This window comes from Podarcis muralis, chromosome 15, assembly GCF_964188315.1.
Source record: "Podarcis muralis chromosome 15, rPodMur119.hap1.1, whole genome shotgun sequence".
In the NCBI taxonomy this organism is placed as follows: domain Eukaryota; kingdom Metazoa; phylum Chordata; class Lepidosauria; order Squamata; family Lacertidae; genus Podarcis; species Podarcis muralis.
Window position 1 is genome coordinate 9,495,217 of NC_135669.1, and position 17,647 is coordinate 9,512,863.

A 17,647-nucleotide genomic window follows, 5' to 3' on the forward strand; every position below is an offset into this window, starting at 1 on the left:
CTTTCAGCTAAACATGGATAGGGTTGCAACCATAACCCCATTCAGGCTTTCAAATAAACACATTTGGACTGAAACTGGGGAGAGGGTGCACATGTGCTGAGCGTACTGGTTTAACCCCCCCTCCAATATTTGTACTTTGAGTAGAAAGGTCTGAATGGGTCTTGTAAGTGCTTACACTCCTTCCTGTGATCAGGAAACCAGGGTTCTTGACCACAAGGAAACTTGTAAGTGTGTTTAGCCAAATGTGTTTACACACTCCCATCAGACCTTCTGGGAAAGGTGCAGCGGGCACGCTCAGGAATATTTGGGGCGTGGCTGGCATGCATGGGCCCACTTCTTCTTCCAGGTTTAAGCCCTTTGTTGATTCTTTTGAATGCTTGAATTATAGCTCTTAGGAACATAGGTCATGATATTTGTCCGTCTAGCCCAGCACTTTCTTCTTGGACTGAAAGCAGTTCTCAAGTTCTTTTTTTTTTAAAAAAAAATATTAAAGTTTAACAATTACAAAAAAGAAAGAAAAGCGAACACTAAAAAGTTACAAGACTTCAAAAATAAAAAGTACAATAAAAAAACAACAACCATACAACAAAACATTAAGAAAGAAAAAGCAAAAACATTTAAAAACAAAAACATATAAAAAAGAAAAGAAAAAAAACCATCCAGTATTTTCATATCCTTATCTTTCATTTACTTATTTCCTTGACTTCCTCACACCTCCCTTTTTTGTATTCTAGTTCAATTAGTTGTTTCAGCAAGTCCTTTCCCTCTTTCTCAAATTTAATTCCATAATTTATCTTAACACAATTTAGCCTTAGATTTTACACCTTAACCCGTTATCAATCTATTCTTACTTAATTCTTTATAACATTTCTGCTAAAGCCATATAACTTCTTTCCAGCATCCTTCTAACATTCATTAATTTTACAATATTTCTGTAACTATACTTTAAATTTTTTCCAGTCTTCTTCCACTGACTCTTCTCCCTGGTCTCGGATTCTGCCAGTCATTTCCGCCAACTCCATGTAGTCCATCAGCTTCATCTGCCAAGCAGTTCTCAAGTTCTTTGGCAGAGGGGTTTCAAGGAACCTGCTACCAAAGGATGGACAAATCCGTCAATTACAGTTTCTCCCAGTTTCTTGTATTTCCCATTGTAAATTCTGTTATCGACATATCCACATCAGTTTGCAACCCATTTTTTTTTTTTAAAGAGCCCTCATGAAAATTCATCAACATTTCAGAGTGCATTCCCCATAATGTGCAAATTTTGGTATGCAGTTTTGTCCAATACACAATATTTGCGCTCAGTTTTCCCCATCATAATGCATTTTTTTTTGCAACTTATTTTCACATATATATTTATTTTGATGCTCACTTTCCCATAATATATGTACAGTGGTATCTCGGAAGTTGAACAGAATCTGTTCTGGAAATCCGTTCGACTTCCAAAACGTCCGGAAACCAAAGTGCAGCTTCTGATTTCCAAATATATGTACAGTGGAGTTTCCTGCAGCCAATTGGAAGCCGCGTTGGACATTTGGGTTCCAAAGAACGTTCGCAAACCAGAACACTCACTTCCGGGTTTGCGGTGTTCAGGAGCCAAAATGTTCGACTCACAAGGTGTTAGGGATCCAAGGTACAACTGTATTTCAGTACACATTAATTGATTAGAAAATTCCATCATGAAATATGGAGAGCTGCAAATTTCAACACATAAGCTACATTTTGGTTCCCATATTTCATCAGAAAGTGCAAAGTAGATAGGTTTGCCTTGCAGTGTGAACTGAACTAAATGCCTCCTGTATCCCTACTGCTATCTGATTCTTTTAAACTGGAGGTGATGGGGATTGAAACAGTGCACTTTTGGAAACAGAGCTCATGCTTTACCACTGGGCAGTGGTCCATTACTAAATATTACTGGAGGGGCATTATTTCTCCTACTTCTGCCTCATATTTGCTTTAGCCATTCCACCCAAGTGGTTATTGCCACATGTTCAGTCCCTCCCCTGCATGACATTTGAAGCATAGGAAAATTTCCCTTGTTTTGCACAGCACCCTGTTTGCCACTTCATTGACTAAGCAAAGAGAAGCCTTTTGTTTCACCCAAGTGGTTGGCATCCCATTGGTTTATTTCTGAAGGTTCTCAGATAGCAGAACTTGGGGGGGGGGGACTCAGACCCTGGAGAGCTGCTGCTACTAAGTTAGATGGACCAGTCTGTACTTATGCTGGTTTGTGATGCAATAGCTTGGTCAAACACTGAGATACTGGAATGGGATCCGATACCTATGTTCAAGGTATGATGCAACATTTCAAGTCTGAATACCACTTCAGTCAGGATATGGGTTGCTCTGTGGTCTAAACCACTGAGCCTCTTGGGCTTGCTGATCTTTGGGTCAGCAGTTCGAATTTGCATGATGGGGTGAGCTCCCATTGCTTTGTCCCAGCTTCTGCCAACCTAGCAGTTTGAAAGCACACCAGTGCAAGTTTTTAAATAGGTACCACTGTGGTGAGAATGTTTCCATGCTTTCTGGCACTCATCATGGTGTCCCATTCTGCCAGAAGCGGTTTAGTCCTGCTGCCCACATAACCCGGAAAGCTGTCTGTGGACAAACACCGGCTCCCTCAGCCTGAAAGCGAGATGAGCGCCTCACCCCATAGTCACCTTTGACTGGACTTAATCCGTCCAGGGGTCCTTTACCCTTTTACCTTTTTTACCAGTTCAGCCACTACATCTGTTTTCCGAGGAAGCGAGTAAGATGGAGGAAAATACAAGATACAATCCAACATGTTATTTCCCTAGAACAGCTCTGAGCTGTGATTATCCCATTTATCAATGAAGCTGCTTTTCTGGAGAAGTCCTTATGGATGAGGTCAATGTGATGTTAGCCAGATCACATTTCTTTCCTACAGCATCACCCTTAGTGGCATCAATATGATTTGCTGGACCCATTGCCTTGCACCCTGCTGCCTACTTGCAAAAGTAAACACCGATATGCACATAATGTGTACATGTTTTTGGTCATTTTGAAACCTGCAGCTGCTTTCTTGGATGATTGGAAGGCTCAAAAATAAATCAGGGACCACAGACAAGCAACACCGTGTCTGTCAGACAGCATGTCAACACTTTAACCATAATTGTTGGAGGGATGCAACAACATGCTCTTCTGATTGTTCTTGCAGCAAGCATTTCTAGATGAAATTATCCTGCTTTCCTCTCTCTGGATGCTGTTCTGGGCTTCTCCAGCAGATTTGGGGGAGGCACGCCCAGGGCAACACAAGGGGAGAAAGGGGAAAGCCCCATTGTGCCAGTAGGATCCTGTTGAGCCCTTCCTCCATTACCTGCTCCTCCCACTTTCTCCCCCTTTGCTCTTTGGGTGGAAAGAACGGAGCCTTCACATTCTTTGCACAGTGTCATGCACACACAGTAGATGGTGCCATGTTGCTGATGTTGCTATTGCTAGTATTATTACATCACCTGTTATTTTGTCCCTTTTTGTTCATCCAGACCTTCAGAAATCTTGGATGATGAACACGAAAAAACCACTCTAGACTCTTCAGGAATGTTCCATTGGTGTAAAGCGGTTCCTTTTGACAAGGCCCTCTTGGTAGGTGCACTATCTGTAGGGTGGCTGTTAGCTTATTAACTTGTTTCTAGCCAGCTGCCTGTGCCAGTAACACCTGCATGGCATGCACAGATTTGGAAAGGGAAGCTGGAGGCAGCCTCATGTTGGGGAAAAGCTTTGCCTGCCAAATAAGAGTTATTAATGCAGTTCCTAAGGCACCATGTCCAGCCCCAAGTGTGATGGGGTTGCGTGGGGAAAGTGCCCCGTCATTGTTGGACTTGTTGGACTCTGGCGGGCAGGCAGCAATAAGCATTGGTAGCACCCTCAGCCATACTCTGAGTGCATAGGAACAGGGGAAGCTACCTTATTACCACATCAGATCATTGGTCCACGTAGCTCAGTATTGTCTACACTGATTTGCAGTGGCTCTGCAGCATTTTTTTTAAAAATGCTCTCTTCCAACCCTATCTGGAAATGCAAAGGATTGAACCTTTTGCATGCAAAGCAGGTGTTCTACCACTGAGCCAGGCCCCTTCTCCAATATCTAGCTGGGGAGCTAGATCAGCCTTTCTCAACCTGTGGGTCCCCGGATGTTGTTGAACTACAACTCCCATCACCCCTAGCTAGCAAGGCCAGAGCTCAGGGATGATGGGAGTTGTAGTCCAACAACATCTGGGGACCCAAAGGTTGAGAACCGCTGAGCTAGATTGAGCCATCATTTAAATTTCCAACAATGCTCCTAAATGACTTTACATCTTGGGTATTGTTGGAAATTAAAATGGCACTTATACTTAGCTGTCAGGAATCATTCAGCACACTTGGGCTGGATCTATTTATTTATTAACTATCAGGATTTATATTCCGCGTAATCACCAAAAACATCCAAGAGGTTTACATAAAACAATATAAAATATTCATTAAAGAATACTGAGAAAATCTAACCTTCAATAAGCTGACCTAAAATTTAGCAAGATGTAAGTAAGGTCAGGTTTTTTTTTAAAGCACAATAAAAATAAGATCGCATGTTAAAATTACATGCCTGGCTTAGCAGGTACCGGAAACAACATAGCAAAGGTGCCTGCCTATTCATTTCTTCTCCATGATTTTAAAAACAGGAGAATTTTTTTAACCAACTGACAGTCAGAATCCAGGAGCATGACATTAGTTATCATTTAAAAAACTCAGGGAAATTGGAAAGACCACACAGTCATATCATCAAGTACAGTGGTACCTTGGTTTGCAACCGCTTTGGATTACAACTGTTTTGTCAGGGGAAGATATCAAAACATTCCTAGAAACAAGAGATTCTGCAGATGTTCTATGAATGTCCCGGACACGGTAGAGCATATTCTCTTTCATTGCCCATTGTACAGTACGCTCCGTCAACGCGTGCTGTCCCCTCTTTTGGGTGGTCTGGAACCCCAGCAAGGTGAATGTGTGGGATTCTGCCTATCTGACGTTGACCAAAGGGTAACGGCGGGGGTAGCCGAGTTTTTGGTAGCAGTTCTCCAAGGAGCAGGTTAACAAGGAAAACAACTGATTCTATATGTATATATATATATATATGTATGTAGCCAACTGCTGCCTTTCTGTATATATTTCAAGGCTTTTATATGTTATTTTCTCTTTTATCGTTTTATTTGTATAATGCCTAATAAAGGTTTGATAAGTAAGTACAACTGTTTTGGATTACAACCACGTCAAACCCGGAAGTGCGTGTCCCCTTTTTTTGGATTACAACCCATTTTTTAATATATTGCAACCAATTTGGGGGGGGGGAGGCCTCATTGGCGAAAGCGTGCCTTAGGTTTACAACCGGACCTCCTGAATGGATTATGGTTGTAAACTAAGTTGCACATCTTTACTGAGTTGCACATTTTCCCAAGCATGTTGCAATGTCTGCAAAGATAGCATCAGTTCCTAACACATATTCATGGGAGGGCGAAGGCCCACTGGAGATGGGAGGTATATGAAGATTTGTTTTATGTGCTGCTTTGGGTAATACTTCAGTCTTCTCCAGATTAATGAAATACAACACAAAAGGTAATCTTGAGTACAACCAGTTTTCTCAAGGCACAAATGCCTGTTGTTAACCCAGAGGACATCCAATAAAAAGGGGGGGGGGGTCAGGAAGGAAGTGGAAGCACCATCAAACTACTCTGTACAAATTTTGAAATTTAAAGAAGAACATTTGAGAATTCCTAAATCATTGGTTTCATTTCAGAAACAAAACTAGTCAATATGGAAATGAACTAAAGTGGATTTTTTTAATTGATTTTTTAAAGAAGCATCCTTAGCCCCTCTTCTGTCGCCCTCCTCTCTCCCCACGTCTCTACTCCCCCCCCCAACCTCACAATGCCTATGATAACAATGTCTCACACCAAATGTAGCTGACATGTAGAAAGGAGTCTATGAGTTGAAAACAGAGACATTATATGTACCTTTGTTATACATGAAAATCTTTTAATAAAAAATAAATTTAAAAAGAAGAGGGATCTTTAGTTCAGGTCAGCAAATGTCTGTTCAAATGATTTCTACCACACTTACAATGTGTGCTTCTCTCCCCCTCCCCCCCCCCAATACGCCAACTGCCTTTCCCCTCACCATCTCGTATCCTAGTCTGGCTAGGTTGTTGTTCAATAGTTCCTATTAAAAGGTCTATAGAATGGATCATTTCCATTATTTAGCACCACTTGACAGACTAATAATTGGATTTAAGGCACGTTCCACTAAATACAGCTTGAGGTTTCATTATTCAATTTAGACTAATCCAATTAGTTAAGATGATCATTTAATTTGGCTATGATTCTAATCACTCATCAGCAAAGTTCCCATGACATGAGTCTTTTATTGCCCTCTGAAGAAAAGAAAAAAACCATTGTGAAGAGAGTGTTTTATGAATGTAATAGTTTGGCAGCTCTTGATTGGGAATGTGGACATATACTTGGGGTTTGTATAGTCTCCATGATTTGGCTTGTATCTGTATCTGTGCATTTTTATTTTTTAAAAAACCTAATCTGTTTCTGAGTCACCCTGTGCTCTCTCCACTGAGATCTGTATTTTGGGTTCTGATCTGCTCCATATAAAATGAATGTTCCCCCATTCACTATGACAGAGAATATAAAAAAAGCTATAACCTTTTACCCTTTTGGCCAAAGTGGATGAAATTTACAGGGACAGGAACCACTCCAGAGTGAATGAAGCCTGCCAAATTGCAGACTAACATGTTGTGTGTGTGTGTGTGTGTGTGTGTGTGTGCAACAAGCAAAAGTGATTCACTTTCTACCATAATATAACCAAGAGATAGCCAAGTGGTGTGTAGCCTTGCATGTACAGCATATTTTGTTTTTTTTTTAATAAAAACTTTGCTACTTCGCACTTACCTTTCCCTTCTGGTGTTGCTTATGGCCTTCAATATAGGCCTTGCAGACCTCCAAGAGGTAGCAGTAGAATTTGGAAGCGTTTCAGTTCCCTTTTGTCAAAGCAGAGCATTTTACCTTTTTAAAAAAGAACCTCTGTTGCTGGGGGGTTTTGGGGGGGAGGGGTTGTTTTTTAAAAAGAAAGGAAAGACTCTCCCTAGCTAGATTTCCACAGATCTGATGCACGTCCCTAGCATATACTATGTACCAATCATGGAAAGATTCCATTAATTGATGGAAACATCCCAAAATGAGCTGTGTTGTATGATGCAGTAGGGCATTGAAATCGAGAAGTACAGCAGATCTCAAAGAAGGGACACCAATTTTTGTTGGTTAGCCTATGAATTGCTTAATTATGCTAGCAGGCCTCAGGGTACCTTGTGCTTTTCAAAGGGCATTGCCACTGGGATGTTGGTGGTGTTCAGTTAAGTGTGAAACTCATTGATCTTAGTGTCAGTGAAGTCCTTAATCTCCAGAATACATTCATGACCAGTGAAGAACATGGCCATGGCTGAATGCTCATTCACCAAAGAGTTTTGCCCAGTGGCAGCTGCCAACCACAAGGCGTCCTGTGCTGATTTCCAGTTGCACTGATTCCACAGGTTGAATCAGACCTATGCATCCCACCCACCCAAAAAAGCCTTGTTACCATAAGAGGTGGCAGTTTGGCTTCCCTAAGTAGTTTGTTGTTGTTCGTGGAATGAATGCCCCATAGGAATGACACTGTCTCATGTCATAGCATCCTTCCTATTGGAGCATCTACCCCAGGAATACTGCTGAGTTGCATGACATAACATTATTCTCATTGGCATGCTTAGTGGGCTGTTGAGAAATGTTGCTGGACATCTCTCATTGAAAAATTCCAATAATAATAATAATAATAATAATAATAATAATAATAATAATAATAATTTATTTATACCCCGCCCTTCCCGGTTTAAAAAGCGGGCTCAGGGCGGCTAACAGCAAATATAAAACATTGATTAAAATGTGACTTAAAAACAGCATAAAACAGCATAAAATACAACATAAAATGCAGCATCAATATCAATAAAATTCAAAAATTCAGGGTCATTTTGGGGAAAGAAAAAAACAACAACCCAGTCATAGACATCAAATGATCACCAGGGCTAACTAGCCAAGTTGGTCCTACTGGGGCCAGCAAGGGGACCAGGGAAGAATGTAAATGTGGGGTTCCAGAAAGGGTTTCTTCATAGAAGAGGAAAGGGGAAAGGGGAATAGAAGATCAGGCTAATACAAATTGAAGGCCAGGTGGAATAGCTCTGTTTTATAGGCCCTGCGGAAGGAGATCAAGTCCTGCAGGGCCCTAGTCTCATGGGACAGAGCATTCCACCCGGTAGGAGCTATCACTGAAAAAGGGGAGTTACAGATAGGTAGCCGTGTTGGTCTGCCATAGTCAAAACAAAAAAAATTCCTTCCAGTAGCACCTTAAAGACCAACTAAGTTAGTTCTTGGTATGAGCTTTCGTGTGAAGAAGTGTGCATGCACACGAAAGCTCATACCAAGAACTAACTTAGTTGGTCTTTAAGGTGCTACTGGAAGGAAATTTTTTTGTTTTGAAAAAGGGGAGGAATTGTGAAAGTGCGTGTGTATGCTAGACCAGTGCTAGGCACAACATATATTTCTGCACCAGACACAAAGTGTCCACCCCCATCGTTGAAGTTCTTCTTGGTATGGGGCCTAAAAGTCCAACACAAACCCAAAATCCACCACAATGAGTGAATTTAGAATAGGCAGATATCCAACTGTCCCAGTTGAGCCAGTGTAACTCTCATCCCAGTTTAGCCAGGGCTCAGCTGGCAGAACATACGCTTGTGTAAGTCCCCAAAAAGTGGCACAGAAGGGTGTGATGGGACAAGGAAAGACTGACACCTGTTCACAGCCTCTTTCAGTTGAATCACATGACCTGGCAATCTGGTGGATGCCATGCTGGCAAAAAGGGTGCCAGACTCAGGCCAGTTCACATGGCAGTTGCCCAGCACCTGAAAAATGTATGGAATAGGTGTAAATTACTCCAGTTTAATTTCACCTGACATAAATTTGGTCAGCTTTTGATAGGATTGCTCTGCCTGTATCTGAAAGACTGCCTATCCAAGCCTTCAGATCATCAAATGATGTCTTTCTTCTAGGATATCCAGCCACTAAGATACAGAAAATGGCAACAACAGAAAGGGCCTTTCCAGCAGTGGCCCCTCAGTTGTGAAATGTCCTTCCCAGAGAGGCTTAACTGTTGCCTACTTTAATGGCTTTTCAGTACCAAGGAAAGACACACACACACTGCCCGCAGGACTTTTAAAATGTTAACATTTATTTTTTAAAAGGCAACATATGGCTATTTAGCTCTCTGATATTTTAATTATTTCAGCTTTCTGTTCAAATTGGTACTGCAATGTTTTAATTTCTTGATCTCTGCGTTAAAGTGATTTATTTTGATTTCAAAATTGCCTTCTTTGCTGCTTCTTAACTTGTTTTATCATAACACTGATTTTGAATAGGTTTTTGTTTCTTCGTTGTTGGTTTTTTAAATGTACATTGCCTAGATAATTGCTTATGGGTGGCTGATCAGTTGAATGAATCTGATTTCCTATGAATCACTGGTCTTTAAAGAAGAGAAGTGCCAACATTCTGTGTAATTTAAACTGAAATCCACCTTCCAAACCACAGAAGTTGAAATCCTAGAATATCACACTTGAAATTCTGGTCTTGGGAGGGGGAGGAGGTTCCCCTCCATAAGCGAAAAAAGACATTTTGAGATAGTGTGATACATTCTGAACTTCAGATTTGGACAGGGAAATTAAATTGGTATCCCCTCTTCTCAGTTTGTTTCAACCACTAGTCTTTGTGGTGAACCTGGCTAAAATCATGTATCTGTATCATCAGGCATGACCTATCTTGCTTTCCCTTGCTGTCACTATCCTTTTGCCTACCCTTTCCAAGAAAACTGGTAGGACTAGGTGGAAGGAGAAGGAACCAAAGACTCTTGATAGTCACTCCCTTTGCTCCTCTCCCTCTCGATAATGGTATGAACTGAGTCCAAGGGGAGAAGGTAAATAATATAATATATAATTATTTATTATTTATACCCTGCCCATCTGGCTGGGTTTCCCTAGCCACTCTGGGTGGCTTCCAACTGAATATTAAAAACAATACAGCGTCAGACATTAAAAACTTCACTAAACAGGGCTGCCTTCAGTTGTCTTTTAAAAGTAAAATAGTTGTTTATTGCCTTGACATCTGCTGGGGGTGCGTTCCACAGGGTAGGCGCCACTACAGAGAAGGCCCTCTGCCTGGTTCCCTGTAACCTCACTTCTCACAGTGAGGGAACCGCCAGAAGGCCCTCAGCGCTGGATCTTAGTGTCCTGGCTGAACGATGGGGGTGGAGATGCTCCTTCAGGTATACAGGACCGAGGCCATTTAGGGCTTTAAAGGTCAGCACCAACACTTTGAATTGTGCTCGGAAACCTACTGGGAGCCAATAAAGATCTTTCAGGACCAGTGTTATATAGTCTCGGCGGCCACTCCCAGTCACCAGTCTAGCTGCCGCATTCTGGATTAATTGCAGTCACAATGAATGGGTAGTTGTCGCTGTGACAGCAATGAGCAAGCATCATATTGAAGGGCCCCCCAAAATCTGAAAGCAGCACATATGACATTATGTCAAGGATCCCTTTCCCAACATGAGAATCGCCCCCTTTCCCTTTAACTATTTTTCTAAAATAATGTTTCATTTCTTCATATAGTTCTGTTTTGTCCTGTTTAGAAGCGACGCAAGGGGCAATCCAATGATATGCGTGAGCACATTGTAGTCTGTGTTTTTGGAGATGCTACCTCTGCGCTGATTGGACTGCGGAACTTTGTGATGCCTCTGCGAGCCAGTAACTTCACACTCAGTGAGCTGAAGGATATTGTCTTTCTTGGATCACTTGACTATCTCCACAGAGAATGGGAATTCATCCAAAATTTCCCCAAACTATTCTTACTGAGGGTATACATATTCTTTACATATCGTACCCCTCCCCAATATTCTCATCTTAAAATGCATTTATGTTAAAATCATGGATCTCAAAACTTCCTCAGAGCAACTCTAATGATACTGGATCATCAAAATATAAACATCCCTGACATTATTAATCATATAATATCTTCTCTTTGTGGGCATTTGGGATTGAGTTGAACACAACTGATCAAAAGGAGTTAACATGTTCACATGGCGTAATTTAAGGAGGCTATGCCTTTGGAAGTAAAAGCCTTGTCAAAAATGAAGAAACAAACAAGTTAGCAATACATAAACAGAGTGCTTTCCCATCATGGTCAGCATGAATAGATGAAACAAACCTTCTCTATTTATTGCCTTAATGTTTCCCAACATCTACTTTATTGTAAGGGTGGGTAAGCCTTTTCAACCCAAGGGTCAGAAAGAAAACTGGCCTACCGCCTGGGAGTTATTTTTGACAAGTGGGTGTGTCTGGTCACCTGCCAATCATTTTATGTCATTATGCTGTCACATGACAATGTAAAAAGGCTCACTGTCAGCAGTGATTTGCTCTGATAGTGAGCCCAGCTTTGTTAGTTTGCAGGCACAGTTTGGATTCAGAGCATTCCTGCAAATAGATATATTTCCTCTGCAGATCATCAGAGCTGTCTGCAAAAAGGAAACACTCATTTTCAGGAGTAGGTTGCATCTAGCCTGCACCTGCAAATGTACGACTTCAGAGGAGCTTGCTGTCAGCACCAGAGAGCCAATCAGTGCTTTCAGTAAGCTCCACTTGCCAAGAAATTATTTCTCCCTTGGAGACTTAACTCTACCTGCTCCACACCTGATATCACATCAAGTGTGAGATGAGTGAGTGTGGACACCCGTCAGGCCTAATTTGATTCCTACTCCTGGTTTATGGGATTATTCCATTTAGGCAGCTACTTTTCTTTGGATGTGATGAACAATTTCAGCCAATCTTAATGCATGGTCACTTTCTCATTTAACTGACAGCACTTGTTGGTGTAATTTGAAGGAAGATCTTGCATAGGAAAGATCAGCAGCTGCAACCTGAACAGCTTTCCTATCCAAGATCCCCTTTGGATGAGATGAACAAAAGTCAGTATTACAAAACTGATCACACACTGGCCTGGCTATGCTTGTTCATCACGTCTGAGAAGATTTGCCTCTGAAGAAAGAAAACCTTGGAACATGTTATTCCCAACCACCTTGTACAACAGCTGCTGGGTTCTCCTTTGGAACTTGGGTTTTCATTCCAAATCCAGTGCATTTGGCTCCGAGAGAAACATCATTTGACTTCCTCTTGAGAGTATCAGTGGAGCACACCTCATGAATACCCTGTTTCTGTGCAGAAGCTCTCTACTTTTTGCTTTCCTGTTCAGGTTCTGATGGCCTCCTGCTAGAGCCTCCTTAATCTGAAATCTGCCCCTTGTTCTGAAGCATCACCTTTTTTTCATATATTCAACAGAAAATAAGGGGTGTATTTTAGTCAGTGTCCCTGAAATGGGACTTACCTGCCTTTATGGGATTCAAGTTTCTCTTGAACAAACACCGAAGCTTCTGAATACATGTTTGCCTGGCGCCTTCGTTATACACCTTTAGGTGCCAGGCAAAAACATTCCTTTTTAACCAGGCCTTTGGTTGATCCAGTTTATATCCTATGCCCTTTTAAAATGTGTTTCTTTGGGGAGGGTATTGGGCTGTTGTTTTTATTTTTATTAGGTATGTTGTGGTTTTATATTTTGATTTTATTATGTGAACTGCCCTGAGACCCTCTGGTATAGGGCGGTATATAAATTCAAATGATGATGATGGTGATGTTTCAGCTGAAGCTTGGATTTTTCAGTCTTGCCAGTCCTTTGACCCTCATGACTTCCACTCCTTTTCTTTTTTCTTTACCAGGGCAGTGCACTTTCCTGTTCTGATCTCAAAGCAGCCAACATCCAGTTTTGTAGCATGTGTGCCATTCTCTCGGCCCATGCAAGAGGTCCTGGTGATCAAATCCTGGTGGATACAAAATCTATCCTGGCTACTCTGAACATCCGTTCCTTACATTTTAAAGCAAATTCATCATTAGGTAAGGAAGGGAAAGACTTCTCCCCACATCATTAGGTAAGGAAGGGAAAGACTTCTCCCCACACAGACTTCTCCCCACATCGGCTCCAGAGGGTTAGGGGACCCCCTAGAATATATTCAGGGCCAGATTTAGGTTTGATGAGGTCCTAAGCTACTGAAGATAAGGTAAAGGGACCCCTGAACATTAGGTCCAGTCGTGGCCGACTCTGGGGTTGCGGTGCTCATCTCGCTTTATTGGCCGAGGGAGCTGGCGTACAGCTTCCAGGTGATGTGGCCAGCATGACTAAGACGCTTCTGGCAAACCAGAGCAGTGCACGGAAACGCTGTTTACCTTCCCAACGGAGCAGTACCTATTTATCTACTTGCCCTTTGACGTGCTTTCGAACTGCTAGGTTGGCAGGAGCAGGGACCGAGCAATGGGAGCTCACCCCGTCATGGGGATTCGAACCGCCGACCTTCTGATCGGCAAGTCCTAGGCTCTGTGGTTTAACCCATAGCGCCACCTGCATCCCTTTTACTGAAGGTAACGGGGCCCTTTATATGTCCGGCTGTCCTTTGTCAACAACAAATTGTTGCTGCTTTTGTGTTGAATATATGCTGTATGGTAATTTATGGACCTAATTGGTATCTAAAGCCATTTGCACATGCAGAATGTAGGCACGCTATATACAGAAATGAGCAAACCAGTGATATTTTAGGGAGCAGGCTAGCAGGCGGGGCCCATTACTTACATCATAGGAGCTTACACAACACAAAACACTGTTGCTGTATGTAGGTTTTGTTTTATTTGTTTTTATCTTATATTTTGGAAATGTACATCCAGGGTTTTTTTCCTTTTAATTTTTTGTGGGGCCTCCAGGAGAGTGGAGTCCTAAGCTATAGCTTGTTTAAAGGTAAAGGGACCCCTGACCATTAGGTCCAGTCATGACCGACTCTGGGGTTGCGGCACTCATCTCGCTTTATTGGCCGAGGGAGCCAGCGTACAACTTCCGGGTCATGTGGCCAGCATGACTAAGCCGCTTCTGGCGAACCAGAGCAGCGCACGGAAACACCATTTACCTTCCCGTCAGAGCAGTACCTATTTATCTACTTGCACTTTGACGTGCTTTCGAACTGCTAGGTTGGCAGGAGCAGGGACCGAGCAATGGGAGCTCACCCCGTCTCGGGGATTCGAACCGCCGAGCAAGTCCTAGGCTCTGTGGTTTAACCCACACTGCCACCCGCGTCCCTATAGCTTGTTTAGCTTTACATAAATTCGGCACTGAATGTATTTAGGGTGTGCATGGATGAAGGCAAAGAACTGAACACTCTATTGTGCAAGCAGAAATCAGCTCCACTTCTGGAGGAATATTATCTAATAGGGAGCCCAATAACTTGGAAGTAGTAGTTATTTTCCTAGGTAAAGGAAGAAACTTGTTTCTGAAGGCATCGTCACATGATCATGTGGATAATTTACCACAGTTTTGAAGTCACTTTGTACTGTAAGTCGGGCGATAAGACTGACAGTGTGTGCGGGCACCTTCATAAGAAAGCTTTAACTGTGCAATGACAGAGAAAAATTGTCATGAGGTGACATTTTCCTGTCAAAAAAAATTCCATAAAATCTCCCACAGAGAAGGTTAACTGTGATAGATGATGGGGAATAAATGCAGCAGACTCAATTCTTGAGTGTTGAATCCAGCAAAGTTCCAGGAGCTGGAAATTAGATCAGTGGTGCACTCCTATGCATGGCTACTCTGAAGTAAATCCTATTTAGTTAAATGGGGCTTACTCCAAGAAAAATGGGTATGGTATTGCAGCCTTCAGTGGATATTTTCCCATTCAACAGAGTAAATATGCATAGGATTGTACTGTTAATGTGATTTTTAGTAAGGCTGAGAAGTTTCTCATCTGTTTTTTAAAAAATAAAATAAAAAATAATGACAATTAAAAACTTGCCTTTTAAACACAATTCTTCTCAGCTGCTGACAGACCAGTTTCTGAGTTGTTTTGACATACTGCCACCCTGCTGTTCCCATTCAGTTGTTATTTTAAACTTTGCAACAGTAGATAAAGTCTCTTTGTTTCACATCAAAAACTTTGCCAAAAATGCATTTTTTTGTCATGAATGTGATGTAGACTCATAATGTAACTCCCTTGAATAAGTCAGGGGTGTGTGTGTGTGGAATCAGGAAATGATGGGTCTGCATTTTTTAAAAAAGGTGGTAATAACTAAGCAGGAATGGGGATTTTAAGGGGTTCAGAGTGTGTTGCATCAAAGAGGAAGCTCAGTTGTTCAAGAAACATCTTCACACTTATGATCTGGATGTCTCTGGGGCCAAAATCAACCAGTGGTCGTGCTAGACCTGTGCCTTCAAATGAGGGCATGCCTTAACCATTTCTACATTAGCAGAAGATGTGATTTTTAAAAATGTCAAAGACCTTTTCCCACCTGCTAGGCTCCATACTGGCTGGGAGGAAAATGGAACAGAAAGGGAGTACGGTACAGAGAATAAGAGGAATAGGTCCAAATCAAAAGTCCATCCACCTATCCCAGCATTCTTTCTCCAGGGCTGGCCAAAGGCATATTGTTGCCTAAGATGAAGGTAAAGGTAAAAAGGTAAAGGTACCCCTGCCCGTACGGGCCAGTCGTGTCCGACTCTAGGGTTGTGCGCCCATCTCACTTAAGAGGCCGGGGGCCAGCGCTGTCCGGAGACACTTCTGGGTCACGTGGCCAGCGTGACAAAGCTGCATCTGGCGAGCCAGCGCAGCACACGGAAACACCGTTTACCTTCCCGCCAGTAAGCGGTCCCTATTTATCTACTTGCACCCGGGGGTGCTTTCGAACTGCTAGGTTGGCAGGCGCTGGGACCGAGCAACGGGAGCGCACCCCGCCGCGGGGATTCGAACCGCCGACCTTTCGATCGGCAAGTTCTAGGCACTGAGGCTTTTACCCACAGCGCCACATGCTATTTCCCTTCATTTCACAATGCAGAGGCCAACCTGACTGGAAGTCGACTCTTCTGCATTGGAGTAGGGTCAGTAGGCTAGCTTATGAGGTGCAGGGCAGGTTGTGTGGCACACACAGTTTTTGTTAGGGATGTTGCAAGTGGAATCCCTGATCCGGACCTTGTGCAGAATAGAAATGAATGAGCTCTCCACCGCAAGAAAACGGTTTACTGCCAACTGTTATAAACTAGTTACATAATAAATGTTGCAAATACAAAGTAACACATTGCTCTTAAACAAACTACATAGTAACGTGATCCAGTTTAGTGGCTGGCCAAATGTTGCAGTGCAGCATACAGGATTGTGATAGCTACCTCCATAAGAATACAATGGTACCTTGGGTTAAGAACTTAATTCGTTCCGGAGCTCCGTTCTTAACCTGAAACTGTTCTTAACCTGAAGCACCACTTTAGCTAATGGGGCCTCCTGCTGTCACCGCGCCACCGGAGCACGATTTCTGTTCTCATCCTGAAGCAAAGTTCTTAACCTGAGGTACTATTTCTGGGTTAGCGGAGTCTGTAACCTGAAGCGTATGTAACCCGAGGTACCACTGTATAAGAAGAGCTCTGCTGGACCAATGGGCTCAATACATTTATCTTGTAAATCCTATTTTGTAGAGTTCAGTGAAGGTCCAACACACTCCAATCTCACTTTGGGACTGGTCATCCCAAAGCACTAGCTTTTGAATGTAGGGAAAATCTTTATAGAGTAGCAGCAACTTACATCCACACATGCAAAAGTGCCATTTCCCCCCCTACTCTTGTAAAGTGTTGCTACTGTTTCCAGTTATGTGTACAGTGGTACCTTGGGTTAAGAACTTAATTCGTTCTGGAGGTCCGTTCTTAACCTTAAACTGTTCTTAACCTGAGGTACCACTTCACCTAATGGGGCCTCCCGCTGCCATTGCACAATTCCTGTTCTCATCCTGAAGCAAAGTTCTTAATTCGAGGTACTATTTCTGGGTTAGCAGAGTCTGTAACCTGAAGCGTCTGTAACCTGAAGCATCTGTAACCTGAGGTACCACTGTATTAGAGAGAGAAGATATAGTGACATTGTGATCCCAGAAGTCTGTGTTCTAATTCATCATTTCACTTAGTTTTAATTAAGGTTGCAATTTATTGCTGCCTAAATAGCTTCTCGTTAATCTTTGCTTCATGATTAGATTAGATAGCCCTGGATTTAGGGCTGTTTGGGTGGTCGTCCCCCCCCCCCCACACACACACAAGGCACCAAGCCAAGGGGACTAATAATAACAACAACAATAACAATAATAATAAAGGTAAAGGTACCCCTGCCCGTACGGGCCAGTCTTGACAGACTCTAGGGTTGTGCGCCCATCTCACTTAAGAGGCCGGGGGCCAGCGCTGTCCAGAGACACTTCCGGGTCACGTGGCCAGCGCGACAAAGCTGCATCTGGCAAGCCAGCACAGCACACGGAAACGCCGTTTACCTTCCCACCAGTAAGCGGTCCCTATTTATCTACTTGCACCCGGGGGTGCTTTCGAACTGCTAGGTTGGCAGGCGCTGGGACCGAGCAGCGGGAGCGCACCCCGCCGCGGGGATTCGAACCACCGACCTTTCAATCGGC

At 42.8% G+C, this 17,647-nt stretch overlaps 1 protein-coding gene across 1 annotated transcript in view; it reads left to right on the plus strand.

Annotated features, from left to right (window-relative positions):
- KCNU1 (potassium calcium-activated channel subfamily U member 1) overlaps positions 1–17,647 on the plus strand; it is a 91,238-nt gene that overhangs the window by 53,517 nt on the left and 20,074 nt on the right. The window contains exons 21-23 of the mRNA XM_077919799.1: positions 3,504–3,603; positions 10,765–10,986; positions 12,898–13,072. Of these exons, the coding sequence (XP_077775925.1) occupies positions 3,504–3,603; positions 10,765–10,986; positions 12,898–13,072 (497 nt within the window). The remainder of the gene's footprint in view (positions 1–3,503; positions 3,604–10,764; positions 10,987–12,897; positions 13,073–17,647) is intronic.